This window comes from Nelusetta ayraudi, unplaced genomic scaffold (assembly GCF_046127955.1).
Source record: "Nelusetta ayraudi isolate G7.1 ecotype Tasmania unplaced genomic scaffold, CSIRO-AGI_Nayr_v1 ptg000048l, whole genome shotgun sequence".
Classification (NCBI taxonomy): domain Eukaryota; kingdom Metazoa; phylum Chordata; class Actinopteri; order Tetraodontiformes; family Monacanthidae; genus Nelusetta; species Nelusetta ayraudi.
The window spans coordinates 12,534,398-12,550,285 of record NW_027466098.1 but is presented as its reverse complement, the minus strand read 5'-3'; the positions used below and the strand labels follow the sequence as shown (position 1 = coordinate 12,550,285).

Here is a 15,888-nt window from a genome sequence, read left to right as displayed (position 1 = left end):
CTCGGTAATGTGTTGTGAAAGAAGGACAAAGCCGGGCTTGTCGGAGCGCCGGAGGATTCCTCTCCCCAACGTGTCCGAAAGGAAAACCCCAGAGATTTGCCTGTTTTCAACGACAAATAATGTGCTATCTAATTATTTTTCAACAAATGAAATTTTTCAAAAAGGTGATGGAAAAAAATATGAAAAAAATTAACATCCACTGAATTCTTTTTTTACGCAACGTTAGTCAGTAAAAAGGACGCTTCCGTTTTGTTGGGTTTTGTTCCGCTGTAACCTCCTGACCAGCATCAGCGTTTTAAACCAGGAGTGTTTTTCACACGCTGACACGGGCTGCAGCCGGACGGGCCTTTGCAACGTGTGCCGTCAAGTCCGCTGGCGAGGAATTACCGGGGAGCAGATGCGGCGGGAATATGGCCGGTCTCATTACACAGATTAAAGTTTGTTGTGGGGATTGAACGTGCGCGGCCGCGGTGTTGCGATGACACCGGACTGGCTGGCAGATTACGAGCAGCTCCTCGGGGGGGCCGGGTGGGGGTGAGGGTGGGGGGCGACTCGCTGCTCGTTTTGGGCCGCTTCCACGAATTGTTGTCGTTCGACGCGAGTAAAATTAATGGAAAGATTAAATGTGATTCTGCTCTGTCGTCCAGCTGGTGCCGCCAAACCAAAATAGATTATCTACAAACACTGTACTTACACTGCGCATGAATCGCAATGCTTTGGCCACAGTAGAGCGAACCTTGTTGTCTCTCCATCCAGGTTGGGCTACATAAAAATCTTTATTTTTTTGTCCCCTTTAATGAAATAATGGAATCAATAATTCATTTGGCCTCACTCGGGCCTCTGGACGAAACCACGTTAGCGTCAGATTCAGTTGTTGCTTGCAGAACTTCAGCTGGGATTTTCTTTCTAATAGGAATGTGGGCCTGGCCCCCTTGATCACAGACTCCGCCCACTCTCCTGAGACGACTTGATTCTCTTTGGTCTGGAATCACCCTTTTGAAACTGTGATCTCTTCAGTTGATAAAGCAATTATCCAATGAATGCAGAGGTCGGGGCAATAGCCATTTTATAGGAGGAGCTTGAAAGGCGTAAACAAAACAATAATGTCAAGTATTCCTTCTGTGGCTTAATGTTGCTCCACTCAGGCTAGCAGGAGCATCAGTCGATAAAATACGTCAACGTTCAGGCGAGAGTGTCGAGGAATAATAGAGTCCATGTAGGGCAGTGGGTGTAGTCCTCATTCATTCATTCATTCATTCATTCATTCATTCATTCATTCCTCCATTCATTACGTAGCTTGTAAGCCACAGTGTAACAGCAATATCTGCAGTCCAGACTTTAAAGTCATTACAATTCACGCAGTGAATCACGCTATGATCAGACTGACTGCTTATGGGGTAAACTAAAGAAGAAGCAGAATTTCAACGCGACATCTTAAAGGGTGTCTCGCAACGGTTCTGACGGTCGTCCGAGATCCTTCGCCGTCGTTCACCCAGCGATTAATGGCCACTCGTTTCCTAACGATGGAGTCCAAGATAAAGGCCGGGCGCTGCGTTCTTCCCTCTTTGCGCTCGTCGCCCCGGTGAGGCTGCGAGCCGTCTCGCCCAGCGTATTCTTTTGCTTTCCTTCCTGGCTGCTCCTCGGTGTGACACGGCCCGTGATGCGATTCGACTGAGGCGTTGGTTCCCCGACTTGTCCACCACGCGCTGCGTAAGTGATGTGCGCCCCCCCCCCCCCCCCCCCCCCCCCAGGGGGAAGCAGGGGGAGAGGGAGGGAGGGAGGGTGCGGCGGTCCTGACGAGGACACTCACACAGTTTACAGCGCCGCACTTTTGGCTCTTGACAAATGGGAGCTGAGCTTGATCCCCACCCTTCACACCACCACTTCACCCCACTCAGCACTTCAAGGCCCGGCCAAAAATAAACCTGATTTTTTTTTTTTTTTTAAGACAAGCTTGTTAAAGCGATCACCCCCTCTATCTCCCCCCAACCCCAGCTCCCGCTTTGCCGTATCGATTTTCTGCTGAAGGGGGGGAAAAAAAGAGGAGGAGGAGAACGTCAGTTTTCTAGACCAATTAAGGCGGCAATGGCGGGATTACAGAATCTGTCTTCTTGCATTCATAGACAGCGCAGCCGGAGCCGCTCAGCCGCCCCTCCCCCACCCTCCTCCTCCTCCTTCTCCTCCTCTTCCTCCTCCTCGCTCTGAGTCGATACATTTGCCCCGACATTTAGACTGAAGGGAAACGGCGCTCGCAGTACATCCAAACATCAAAGTTTATAAAAATGCTCCGTCTGAGAGGATTCGGCAGACAGAGCAGCAGCGGCAGCAGCAGCAGCAGCAGCAGCAGCAGCGGCAGCAGCAGCAGCGGCAGCAGCAGCAGCGGCAGCAGCAGCAGCGGCAGCAGCGAGTGATTCTCTCTGTCGGCCTGTCAGAGGTAGCCATGTGAGCAGCCGGCTGGAGGCTCCAAGACAGACAGTCGAGCGGCTGAACATTTCAGCGCCGCCCGCTTCCCTCAAACTCCTCTCATCCCCCCCGCGGGTTCCCGCCGCTAGAATTCCAATTTATCCCGCAGCCTTGAAGAGAGAGAGGGAGAGAGAGAGAGAGAGAGAAAGAGAGAGAGAGAGAAAAGAGAGCAGAAGTTTCATCAGAAAGAGATGATTTCTGAGGTTGGAAAGGTTTTCCCTGCCGCCAGTCACGCCAAAGATCTATTTTAATCCAGCTGAAGTTATGCATGGGCTCTGGGAAGCAGGTCTGCGCCGCGGTTTAATCCCACTGCTGCAGAGGAAACCTTGTTTTCAAGCCTGCTGGGTTTTTTTTTTCGCCCCTCCTCCACTTATGGTCGGAGTAGAAGTTGAGCACTTTGAGGGACATTTACGTCTAATCGATTTTATGCTTCTGGGATGTGAAGGCACCGTCTGCAGGAGGTTTTCAACCTGAAACGCAGAGACAGAAGTAGTTTCTTCTCTGAAAACTTATTTTTATGGAGTCCTACATACTTAATATACTCTAGTTGCGCACATGATTTGTGCAGTCTGCAGGCCTTGTTTGCAACCAGTAGGTATTTGAGTTGCCTAACTCGTGGTCTCCACCATTCTGCTGACCTCTAACATCAACGAGGCATTTTCCTTCACACTTCAACAGCGCACAGGGTATTTTTTATCTTTATTTTTGGGAGCATTCTCTGTAAACGCTGGAGATGGTTGTGCGTGGAAATCCCAGTGGATCCGCAGGTCTGGGAAATATTCAGAGCAGCGCGTCTCGACACCAACAACTATGTCCTGCTCATACAGTGAACTGACAGTAAATATCTCCACTCTGGAATGTTTGCCACGTTCAAAGTCGATTCCCCCATTGTGACGCCGGCCTTGAACTTCAGCGAGACGTCGCAACTAAACAACTAAACGTTCGCTGCTGAGGAAATAAGTGGAACCAAAATGTAAACATGAATTGAATGTTTTTAGGGTCTTTTTTTTAAGATTCTTTTTTGTTTTTCAGTCATATTGTTTTAATATCAGAAAATGGGACAAACTGGGATTCATCTGCATGATAACTTGCACTCACTGAGAGAATATATTACAGCTGATTCATCTCTCTATCTGCACTTAAAGACCCCATTTGACGATTTGCGCTGCGGAAGAAAAGGTTGAAGCGAATCGCTTTAATCCCCCCTTGTATTAACTGATCTTTTTGATGATCAGCAGAGTTGCTGTGTCGTTTTTTTTCTCTCTCTCTCAGTTTTTTTTTCTGTTTTTTTGTCTGGTGCGTCTCCAGGTAGAGCCTCTCTGCATGGGAAGGCCTCCCTCCAGATCGATCCGGTGCGCTCCGAGGACCAGGGCTGGTACGAGTGTCGGGTCCTGATGCTGGAGCAACAGTCCGACACCTTCCACAACGGCAGCTGGGTGCACCTCACAGTCAACGGTGAGTCACCCGCCCACGGCGCCGGCAGGCTTTGTTCAGGTTTTTTTTTTGTGTCTCAGTCTGTTTTATCACGAAGAAAGAAAAATAGAACAACAATATTAATGACACGGTCATTAAAGAAAAATGTTAGATAATCTGCTTTTTGAGGTTCTGCTGTCGTGCTGTTTATTCTAATTATTGTAACAAAAAACAATTGGAGGGATTTTTTTTCTTCTGTTTTATCAACCGCTTAAATACCTCAATAGGCTTTTAGATATTTAAAATATCTGACTTTGCTTCAAGAAAAAAAAGAAAAAAGCTCTTCTTATTGATTACTGCTCTGTCTCTGTTTTGCCTACTGATTACTCTTCTTATTGTCTCTTTCGTGCAATTAGACATAATATCAGTGGAAGACCTATTCTAGTTTATGCTTGATTTCATCGTTAGATCTTGCTTTCCAACTGCTCAATGGAAAAAAAAAGAAAAAAAAAAGCTGATGATAGCGAGAGTGAGTGTTTTTTGTGAAGAGCTCAATGAAAGTCTGAGGGCTCAGACTGATGACTGAGCGGAAAGACAAAATCTGCACCTTTGCATTTCCTGATTAAGGCTCCGGGGGCTTAAAGGGTCCGATGTGAAACCTGTCTTTGGTGTTGGTGCAGCATGGGAAGCCGCAGGAAAAAAATAAATTAATAAAATTAATTCAGGAACTGATCGAAAAGTTCGCAAAGGGCTCTGATGCCTAACTGGCAACCCTCAGCCGGCTGCTCATTCCGGCCTTGTTTTTGTCGACACTTTTAAAAATGTAGGGAGTCAAAATGTTTGTGTCTCTGACGGAGGCTGAAAGCAGAGGGCAAACATGCTGTTTCCCCGAGATCTGTCGAGTCCTCTGGTTAATTAATCATGCGAGGCAGCCCCACTGAAGTCCGGGATGAAAAATAAAGATCAGAAAACGAGAACGATTTGGGACCTGCAAGATATTTTCTTGTGCTGCTGTCACAAGTTCTCTTATCTGCCGCTCCTGAGGGAGAAAATTGCTCTCAAGCTCATCCACACGTATATTCCTGGTGCCTGCGAGTGCTGCGTGTGAACCTTATGCATATTTGATCCGCGCATATGTCTCACAATAGAGTTACACGCGCGCGTGTGAGTGTGTGAATAATGATCTCAAAACACGGCGTGTGAGATGCTGTTTGAGGAGCCGTTTATAAAGTCCGCCGTGCAACCTAATCACCTCGGAATGAAAAATGCAGATGAGGGGGGAGCGCTCGGCACCACGCCGGAACCTGCGCACGCCGACGCGTCCCAGTCTGTTCCCCCGTTCGCCAGACGCCACTGCGGCGTTTGGCGCTTTCGGTGCTGGAGATTTGTCTCTCGGATCGCTGAAATGGTGAATAGGTGGCGCTCTGCTGCACCTGCACGCTTCTTCCGGGTGTGCTGTGTTTATATATATAAAAAAAAAAGACATAAATCATTGGTCGGGAAGCGTGCGGAGGTTGGGTGCTCGCGCGCGTGTGTGTGTACACGGAGGTTTTGTTGTGTAGGCATACTGCGTCTCTGTGGCTGGCCTCATCAGTATTCCCCCTTAACTTGGGCTGCACCGCTGCGGCTCTGCTCTTAACACAGGCGGAGCTCTTTGGGATGTAGCAGAACTAATAATATCCCCAGAATGTTGTGCGTATTTTGCATATTAAGCGGCGGACGTAGTTGCGCCCGGCTTGGTGGGCAGATTACGTCCAGCTAGCTTAGACCGTCGACTGCTAGCGCTATTTTCGATGATTAAGGCTTTCATTTTGTGATAAGGACCCCCGCTAGTCGGGTGGTGGTGGCGGTGGGGGGGCACAGGCTGCAGTTGTTCCAGGGGCCGACCCCCACCCTCCCACTGCCCCCCAGTGGGGAATTCCTGTGAAGACTCGGTGTCACTGCTGTCCTCTTAAATGGCCGTCTGTGAGGGAAGCAGGTGCCATTTTCGTCTGGCCTCCGCACAGACACTGAGGGCACCCATTTCCTTTGGCCGCGGCTATTTGCATACACTCTTCCTTTTGAGTTCCTGTGCTGCGGCGGCGCTAACTTCCTGCCAAGCGGACAGGGGATCGCTGCCCACTCAGTGGCAGGTGTCAGATGGCAAAGCCCTGTGCCTGGAAAAAAAAGACACTAAGGCCACTCTGTCTGCCCTCCTCCTCCCCGCCGCCCTGCTCTCTGTAGTCCCATTCTGCCCCTCTCGTCGCTTTGAAGAGGCGAAAAAAGCTTCTTCTTTTTTTTTAAGCGGCACAGCAGTGCGCCGGCACATTGGCGTGTTTCTGATTGAACCGTTTGCGGCGGAAGATTTTGTTTCAGAGCGCCGTCGGGCCTCTATTTGGGACCCATTTTGTTGACCCCGCTGGGGCCCCGGAGCCTCGCTCATTTTTTTTTTGCTCCAGATGCCCGTGTGTTAGCGGCTAACAGGACCGCTGAGGCTACCAGTGGAGAAAATCATTTAGAACCACGCAGGATGGAAATTAAGATAATAAGCGGACATTTGTTCCTGCCTCTCATTTCTCTGTAAATTAGCCACACGGGCACCGAATGTTGGAAGATGTGCTGCCGGTTCTTTGGCACTCTCTCTCTCTCTCCAGAAAGACCAGAGTTGCTGTTACGCAGCTGAGCTAATGGAGAATTATGTCTTTAGTTAATGTAAGTGACTGGATAGTTCTACCCTATCTAGTTTCTCCCCTTTTTTTTGTATCTGTGGAGCAGCTTTGTGGAACTAATCATCCAAAAAAGTTTACAACAGGAGACGTGGAGGATAAATGAGCTCAGATGCTGCTGTAGTAGCCTGGCAGTCGTTTTATTACTGGAGGATGTTTTCACATCAGAAGCAGGACACAGAGAACGCCAGCTTTCCACAAAAAGGCTTCTCTCCTCTGAAAAGATGATTCTGCTTTTCCTCATAAGCGGCACCCCGACACGTCGTGTCTCACCATGAGGTGGTGGCTCATGTTGCTCCTCGCACCACTCGGGAAGTGTTGAGACGTCGCCAAGGAGCTAAACTGGCAGGGAAAGAAAAAAAGAAAAAAGCGTCAGTCCACTTTGAATGTGAAAGACGGAAGGATCGCCTTTCATGTTTTGTTTTATTGAAAGGTTCTCACCTTACCGAAGACTTTCTGTGCATCTTTACCGGATGGATACCACAGACAAATCTAAAATGTTTGACAAAACTAGCATCTTGTGTGTCAGACGCTGTGATTTTCTGATGTTTATTCAAAATGACACGATATATACGATGAAATTGGTCATGAAAAAAAATCGTAATGCGCAAAAAAAAAAAACTACAAAGATGCACTTTGTGTCAGAGGATCTAGGCCATCTGCCGTTGTGCTGCGTGGTCTGCAGAGAAGAAGCGTGGGCGTGCCGCCTCCTGAAAACATCTTTTAATGTATATAATTGATGAAGAGCTGCAGAAAGTAGGGCGAGAACGTGACACTCAACTCACTTTTTTTGTGGAGCAACTCCCAAGCTTCCCGGCCATGTTGACACATCCGCCGTGAGGAGCTGCACCTGATGGTGTGGAACAGCTCCCAAGCTGATGCTACCTGCTGTGTGGTGTGTGGTGTGTGCCACCACGTTGCTGTCAAACCCGTGATTAGTCCCTCAAGAATAGTCTGAGTTAGGCTTCACCTGAAAAGTAATTAAGCACCAGTTTTCCAGAAAGTTTGTGTAGATGATATAATATAAAACAGATTACATACATATACTTATACATTACTTTATAACATGAAAGTATACTTTCAATATTTTTGAAATAATTATCATTAGCTAAAAAACAATGTAAGCATTGCTTATTTATTTAGCACCTGAGGAAATATTTATTTTCAGTTTCGTTTAATTCCAGCAGGTGTCTCTCTATGTTACCCAGTCGGCCTTTAACTAGATCATCATCTCGCTGAACATTCATAAACGTCCCAGAACGGCCCCTCCGTAAGGTTGCTCAATATACTTGATCATCTGTTTGGTGCCAGCTGTTGACGCAACGCAAGCATGAGATGCAACAAAGCAGTCACACATTTTTATCAGAGCCCATGTTAATCCACTGTGTGGTATAAATGTATTGGGTGTGAGAGAGGCAGAGGGCAGCACGGCCGGCCAAACGTCTCAACACTAATTGGACCATTTGTTTACTCTGTGTAAAGTGTTTGTGTGTGTGTGTGTGTGTGTGTGTGTGTGTGTGTGTGTGTGTGTGTGTGTGTGTGTGTGTGTGTATGTGAGTGTGAAGCTTCCTTGTTGCTCCGAAGCATCAGGCACATGTTCGGGGATGTTACTCAGTAGTTTTGGTTTGCCGTCCCAGGAACTACTGATTAAACTACGTATACCCTTGCCATTCCCCCCTGTTGTTTAACCATCATCTGATTCTTGCAATTCCCTTGTACGTCAATATGATAACAATAAAGCTGCTTTACTTTTTTTTTTTTTTAAGTTTTTTTTGAAGTTTTTTTGTGTTTCTTGCAGGAATGAAAACGTAATGTATCAGCTAGACATGATGGATGACAAAACTTAAATGTACTGTCCTTAATAAACAAATGTATATTTTATATTTCAAGAACCTGTTTGCAATGTATGCCTGTGTGGAAGTTCTACAATTTTGACACGTTTCATGAAAGACTGCAGTTTGAAATTTGGTGGCGTTTGTGGTGCAAATGCAGGGACCTGAATCAAATTCATTTATCTGCAGCAGTAGACACAGAATCCTGTTGCCCTAGTGAGATTTTTAGGCGATGGTGTCAGAACTGTAACGACATTGGTTGCCTGCCCAGCAAGCTGCAAGAAAACACCTGCCCAGTTTGCGCAGGCACTGGTTACCAGTTTTTTTAAATTTGCCTTTTTTTGTGAAATGATTTCCTAGGATGAAGTGGCAGATTAAAAAATGACAAATTTTCCCTGTTAAAAATGTTAAAGGTAAAAAAAAAACAAAAAACTGCTCAGTGTGACTTTAATCCTTCATTCAACAGCTCAGATGACCGTCACCCCTTGCGCTGTCTTACTAATTGTGCGACTCCCGTTTCTCCCTCTGTTTTCTTCTCGTCGCAGCCCCACCGTCATTTACAGCCACGCCGCCGCAGTATGTGGAGGCGAAGGAAGGGGGAAGCACTCTGCTCAGCTGCTCTGCCCAGGGAAATCCAAAACCAATGATCAGCTGGCTGAGGGAGGGGGAGGAGCTCGCGACCAACGCAAAGTACTCGGTAGGCAGCAATAACGAATAATGGGCATCAATCTGATTTGTGATGTTTGCAAATATAGAAGCGGGGGCTTGAGCGCAGATGGTCCATCTGCAGCGAGAGTGCGCTCCGAACTGTGTCTCGCCCAAAACAAATTGCAGATTTTATGAGGGAACCTTTGCCAGGGGGTTGAAAACATGATTTGAAATGTGCGGTTGCTCATTGAGTCATTTTTTTCCAATACTTAATTATAGGAGAGGGAAGAACCCGGTGGTACTGCTCTTGTTTCTCCCTAAAAGAAATGGCTCCACCTTGAATCATCACTTTAGGAATCAACTCCTGCCAGCCACATTTCTGAGCTCTCTTCAGCGGCTGGCTGCTGCCGTGGGATTTTTCTCTTTCTTTCTAATACCCGTGGATAACCTCCCCAAAAAAAGTCGACAGCTTGACATCACAACAAGAGCGCTTCTGCTTCGGCCTCGGCGCGGGTTTGACGGCTTAATCAACCGCTAACGACCCGCGTCGAGCTAGCGCTGCTTCCTCGCGCCCGGAATCGGCGACGTTCGGCTCGTCCCTGCGTCTCGAGTGAGTCGCAGAGACAACAGCAGCTTTCAGCAGATGACGAGGAATCGTCACATCTGCGGGTGGGCGCGCACTATAAAAGCCCCCGCAGACCTTGGAGAGCACTTTGAATGCAGCACCTGGGCGGCGGCTCGTGCTCCCGTTGTCAGCTTTTGCGCGCGCGTGCGGAAAGTAAGAATGCGAAGTAGAGGTCAAGTGACGGTAAACGGAAAATGAAATCATCTCATTATAACCCACAGCAGGGTCGCGTGTGTTTAAGTGCATCTTTCATGCTATTTCTTGGAAGCGTTTTCAAAGATGCACGCGCGGCTCTCGCCCCCTCCTGGCGGCGCCTGACTTGGAGCCAACTTCCCGCAAGACAGGAAGTAGAAACAACTTGTGAGGCGCGGCTGCTCTTCCTCTCTCTTGTTAATTTCACTCCCTTTTTTTTCTTTCCTCCCGTCCGCCGCTCCGTCCTCCAGCCGCCTCCGTGAGCAATTAGACATCATTCCGATGCATTATTAATCGCCCCTCTTTCCGCATCTATATTACATGAGTCCTAATATTAACGTTAAGCCGCAAAACGAAAATCGCGAGCGAGAGCCGGGTGTCACGCTCGCCTCGCCTCGCGCTTCGTTTGAAACAGCTGCGCGTTGAGCGGCCGTCTCGCGTCTTCCGGCCGTCTGCTTCAGCTGCCGAGAATCTCCGATTTTTTTTTTCGGGGGCGGCGGAAAAGCTTCTTTTCCGCGGTGAGAGGAGAGCTGTGTGCGAGTGTGGGTATATTTGCTCGAGCTCTCGTCCCCCCCTCCCCCCCGCCCCCCGGGACCATGGAGACGTCATGGAGAAAAGCAGGAATGTGACAGACAGGGACGGACGAGGAGGACGAGGAGGACGAGGAGGAATCCTGCATCGGCCTCCGTCTCTTCTTTGCTCGTCTTTATTGCTTCATTTGTTTGTACAGTCGCGGCAGCGCCAAAGACAAAAGATGCGAAAGGCGTTTTGCGCAGGAGAGGCCCGGTGGAGGCGACGTGGGAGGGAGACGGGTCTCCCCTGAAGTGCACTTCATTTGCGGCGAAGCAAAAAAAAAGAAAAAAGAAAGAAACGGGAAAAAAAAGGAGGTGAAAAACAACAGCGGCCTCCTGCTGTGTCAGGAAGTGTTGGCGAAGTGGCAGAAATTGGTATTCAGCCTTCATCTCTCATTGCCTCACCTTATCTGCTGCTGCTGCTTCTCCTCCTCTCCTCCTCCGTCCTCTCTCGTCTCCTTCTTTAATCTTTTCGGATTGAGTGCAGCTGCAGCAATCGCAAAAAGCGCACGACCGGCCCGACGACCGTCGCTCGGCGCCGGTGTTGGAGCTTCGCTGCAGGACGAGGACGAAGATTTGACCAGCACGTCGTCGATCGAGAGCCGCGTCCCCCCCCCCAAAAAAAAAAAAACCATCAAAGTGGCATAAGCGCGTTTGAAAAAAAAAAAGTGTATAATCAGTTAACGTCCGGGGGGATGCAACATGACCCAAAAACGCTGAGATGTGAGTGGAAAGCTGTTTTGACTTGAACGTATCCTGTAGCTTAATCTGCCGCGTAAACACGGCGGGATGAGACGAAGGAGGGAAGAGAAGCCCGCCGGGAAATAAAAGGAGGAGAAGTCGGGTCTCTGGTGAGCCCGGAGATGAAAACGGGCACGCACACACACACACACACACACACACACACACACACACACACACACACACGCACACACACACACACACACACACACATAAATATTTTTCTTTTTTGAAACGCTTGTGTCAATATGGAAAATGAGTTCAAATATTCTTAAAGGACGAAGCGAAGACGAGGCACATTTCAGCCGCTGACTGGGGACACCACTGCGGTAATGGCTCCATGTTCTCATGGAAAACCACGAGTGTTTGGCGCTCAGGTTGTATTTAACTGACCTGTGTTTGATCTCGAATAAAGGTCAAGGACTGACATTGTGTTGTGAGACGAAACAACCTGGACTCAACGTCCAGATCCAAGTTCCTATGAAAGCAAACGGTCGATCAACAGCGGTTTAGATTATACGAATGTTCGTTAAAACCTGTACTGTTGGTTTTTGGTCTTTGTGTGTTCACTGTGTCTGACTGGTCTGAAAGTACTTAGAAGAAAGTATAGAAATAGAGGCTTTAAATTCATATGTCTTTCCAACTTGGCCTGTCTTGGCAATGAGCGTATGACAACTGAAACAAAGAAACTGAGAAGGCAAAGTCTCAGTCCTACAATCACAATTATCAGACCTGAATTATTATTATGATTATTATGATTAGAGTAACCTGACATGGCACCGATTCATTGTGTTCATTTCACATATACAGTCCTCCTCCTGCACCACCAACCCGTAGCGAGTCGCGACGCACTGCACAGTTTCGCTGAACTGAACTCAAGTCTGTTGGGTTTGAAACAAAAACGTGTTTTTCCTCAGGAAAAAAAACAACCTTCAGCACTGGTTTATCTTTCTTTTATTGAACTTCTTTTAATATGAAAATGTCAAACAGTCTGGATGAAACTGAGCTATCGCGCTGTCGCGATTATACACACAGGGGAACACCTGACGAGTTTTGCTAGCTCTGCTAGCTAGCTAGCGTGCTGCGAGCCGCGGCAGCCGGATCTGTCCACCTCCAGCGGTTCCTCAGCATCAGTTTCACTTGACTTTCTGCCTCAGAATGTGTAACACCAATTAAGACAAGCGGCGTTCTCCGGAGCTCAAGGCTCATCAGTGTTGAGTCCACGCCTCCCTCCCACTGCCACAATCTTGCGACAGACAAACCGAACAGCGACGGTTCAGTTTGCGCGGCAACAGAAGTGAACTGTGGCTGGGATTAATAAAGCCTCGGCTGTAAAACATGTTGAGGGCAGATAAATAGACGGCATCCCCTCCACCACCACCACCGCCGCCACCACCACCACCATCCGTCGCCGCCGCCCTCTCTCCTGCCTATCCGCTGCATGAATGGACAGGCTACAGCTGTGTGTGACTTGAATGGACAGAGCCTTTCGCAAAACCTGCTGCATAATTTATGAGGGCGCTTCTATTAGGTTCGGTTAATGTGTTTCTTCGCCACTTATTGGTTTTCATCAGCGGCTGCACGCTGACGCGCTCGCCGCTCCCAGAGTTCCACGTCGCCAAGGTCAACGCATGCAGCAGTCGGAGCCGCAGGAAGCCGGAACGCTGCGCATTCTTCACATCCGTTTTTTGGTTTGATTTGTTTTTTTTTTCGCTGCAGACATTCACGACTGGTGTAGAATTATGGGTGTCCGTTTCCATCTATTTGATCAAATGTAGATTAGCACAGTTGCTTACACTAATTTGTCACACTTCTTACTTAATATTGTATCTTAATTGTATTACCCCGAGGCAAATCCATGTTTAAAAAATGTTATTTAATATATTGCCGGCAAACCTGAAAAAAAAAAATTGCAGTTTTCAATGATTGAAATGAATTTCTGGAAATCATTTTAAACCATTCATCCACACATGCTGCTAGTTAGTGTTGTTAGTGGTATTAGTGGTAGTGAAACCACTGGTTTCCATTCTGGTCCCGCGCCAAATTTAACCAAAGGTGGCGCTGCCGATAACTATACTATTCCCAATACTTTTTAACTGGACTGAACTGAACTGAATAAATTTTTTTTTTTTTTTTACGTTTTTTTGTTAATGTTTTAAGATAAGGGAAATAGTTTTCAAGTTATAGAGATACAATGACCACCTCTGGTAAAATAGACATGACTGCAGCACCAGCAATAATCTCTTTAACTTCAGCCCAGGTTGTTGTTGTTGTTGTTCTTCTTGTTTTTTGTTCTTCTTGTTCTCGTTCATGTTGTTGTTGTTGTTGTTGTTGTTGTTGTTGTTGTTGTTGTTCTTCTTCTTCTTCTTCTTCTTCTTCTTCTTCTTCTTCTTCTTCTTCTTCTTCTTCTTCTTCTTCTCCTCCCTCTGTGACTCATAAGAGCAGACCAATCGCTGCGACGTCGCTGCATTTTAAGGCCAACGATGACGGATCTCAAAAATCTGTTCCCCACGCCGTTTGCTAATTTTTCATTTGCCGTGGACGGGCTTCACCTCTGAGTCCGTCGTGTGGGAGTTTCCCTGACCACCCGAATCACGGCCTGCCTCGTCCGTCTCGCCTTTTATTGGCTGTTTGCGACGGCCGCTCCCATTTCTCCCGCCTGTCCTCCGTGTGGCTGCAGGTTCACGACGGCACTCTCACCGTCCTCGCCATCACCAGAGATGACAGAGGGGCGTACACCTGCCGGGCGTACAGCGACCAGGGGGAGGTGCTCCACACTACCCGCCTGCTGGTTCAAGGTAAACAAACGAAGAAGAAAGAAATCAATCACCTGCGAGGAAAATTTTAATTAACTTTGTTCACAATTACCTTCAAAAAAAAGAATTTTCTTTTTGAAGTGAAAACTGTTCCCTGCAGCTAAATGTTTAAAATGCACCTTTAGATTATGTTTCATTATTTATAGCTAAAGGCATTTAGCGTGCTAGCATTTTAAAGCTACGCCGCCGTGCCCGTCTCTGCTGATGTGTGTAGCGTTGCTGAGTCTGGATCAGTCAGTCAATAACTCAGTCTGGGGCCTCCATGGGCGTATGCATGATTGCGCTTTCTCTCTCTCTCTCTCTCTCTCTCTCTCTCCCCCCCCTCCCCTCTCTCGCTCCCCCTCTCTCTCGCTCTCTCCCCCTTTCAGTCTCTCTCTCTCTCTCTCTCTCTCTCGTGCGCACGCACAGCCGTGTGCGTAGGCCTGCAACAACGGGATGCGTCTGAGGAGCGTCTCTTGTCCGTCTCCGGTCCATTAACTCGGCTCTCCGCTAGACACAGATCAGATAGACGGATGTGATGCCAGCCTCCGGTTCTCTCCTCCGCCCGATACTGCGGAGAGTTAACCGTGTGTGTTTAAAAAAAAGAAAAAAGAAAATCGAGCCGATCTCCTTTCCGTGGCTAATGCCCGGGCCGCGACGGCGCAAAGAGAGCAGGACATTCACCTCTTCTGTCTCGTCGCGCGGCGAAGTGCACGAGCCATCGCTCGCTGCAAACGTACACAGAAAACAAAGGGAAGGGAAAGAAGCTGCTCCTGTACACGGTGCAACCCGTCTGCAGGCTGTTGAAACAGCTGGCAGACACAGTCTTCTCAATGTCCCAATACTTATTACCACACTGTGTTTGTGTGCTAGAAGAGCAAGGAGTTCCTTGTTACTAAACCCAATTTTGAAGTGCAATTTCACAAGTTGTCCCACAGAAGACATGTTGTCAGGTGACGAAGGTGCGCAAATGCCATAGATTGATTTATCATTAATCTCGAAATTTCCACTCTATTCACAAAATTTCCACTTTATTTGCGTCGACACAATTTAGGAAATTTCTACTTTATTCACGAAATGTCGTCTTTTTTTGTCTTTGTGTGTCCCGAGTCCTCTTGTGTAGGATTCAGCCTCAGCGCACAGAGAGACATAGCAATATACCGCTCAAGGGAAAACTCATCACAATAGCAGGGAGTTTGATTATAGGAAAGGAAGAAATTTGGAATGAAGAGGAAAGTTTTTTGTTTTTTTTTCTTTTCTTAGGATTTTGACAAAAATATAATACAAGTGATTAAGACTATTGGATAGGAGAAGGACTAGCTGGCACACATTGTTATCCACAGCAAGAGAAAACCTGAGGTCAGGCCTGGGTGTGTGTGTGTGTGTGTGTGTGTGTAAAGATAAGATTCTCTGAAGGTGCATTCAGATATTTTAGCGTGAAGTGCTGCATGCTGCTCTGCAGTTTATTTTGGTTTGAATACGTGCGTGAAAAGCCGGGGGTTTGATTAGACTTTGGCGTAACAAGGCGTCGGGATGGCCCCCCCTCCAGCCATCCGTATTTAATTGTCCTGCGAGAAGAAGCCGCGCCGCACCGTCCGCGGCCCCACCTGATGCATAAAGCCTCAGCAAAGAAAGGGAAGAAGCGGGAGGCCGGTATCTGGGCCCGCTCATAACAGACAGCTTACCTTTCATGGCTTCTGCTGTTTTATGGAGAGTGGAGCGCTAACGTCGGGAGCCTTGGGGAGGGAAGAGTTTGCAATGTCAGGCACGCAGACACCGCAGCGCTGGCTACTATTAAGGTTGTAATAGCAGCACTGCGAGCCACGTTTTACACCAGACGGAGGTGAGTTATTGTAAATAGTTTGGAAGCGTGTGCTCTCTCTCACGCTGATCCTCCAAAAT

General features: G+C 47.8%; 1 protein-coding gene across 3 annotated transcripts in view; it reads left to right on the top strand.

Moving 5' to 3' along the window:
* Nucleotides 1-15,888, top strand: part of igsf9ba (immunoglobulin superfamily, member 9Ba) — a 70,008-nt gene that overhangs the window by 30,151 nt on the left and 23,969 nt on the right. For all 3 annotated transcript variants that reach the window (XM_076036396.1, XM_076036394.1, XM_076036395.1), the window contains 3 exons: nucleotides 3,772-3,918; nucleotides 8,959-9,110; nucleotides 13,872-13,989. In XM_076036396.1, coding sequence (XP_075892511.1) covers nucleotides 3,772-3,918; nucleotides 8,959-9,110; nucleotides 13,872-13,989 — 417 coding nt within the window. The remainder of the gene's footprint in view (nucleotides 1-3,771; nucleotides 3,919-8,958; nucleotides 9,111-13,871; nucleotides 13,990-15,888) is intronic.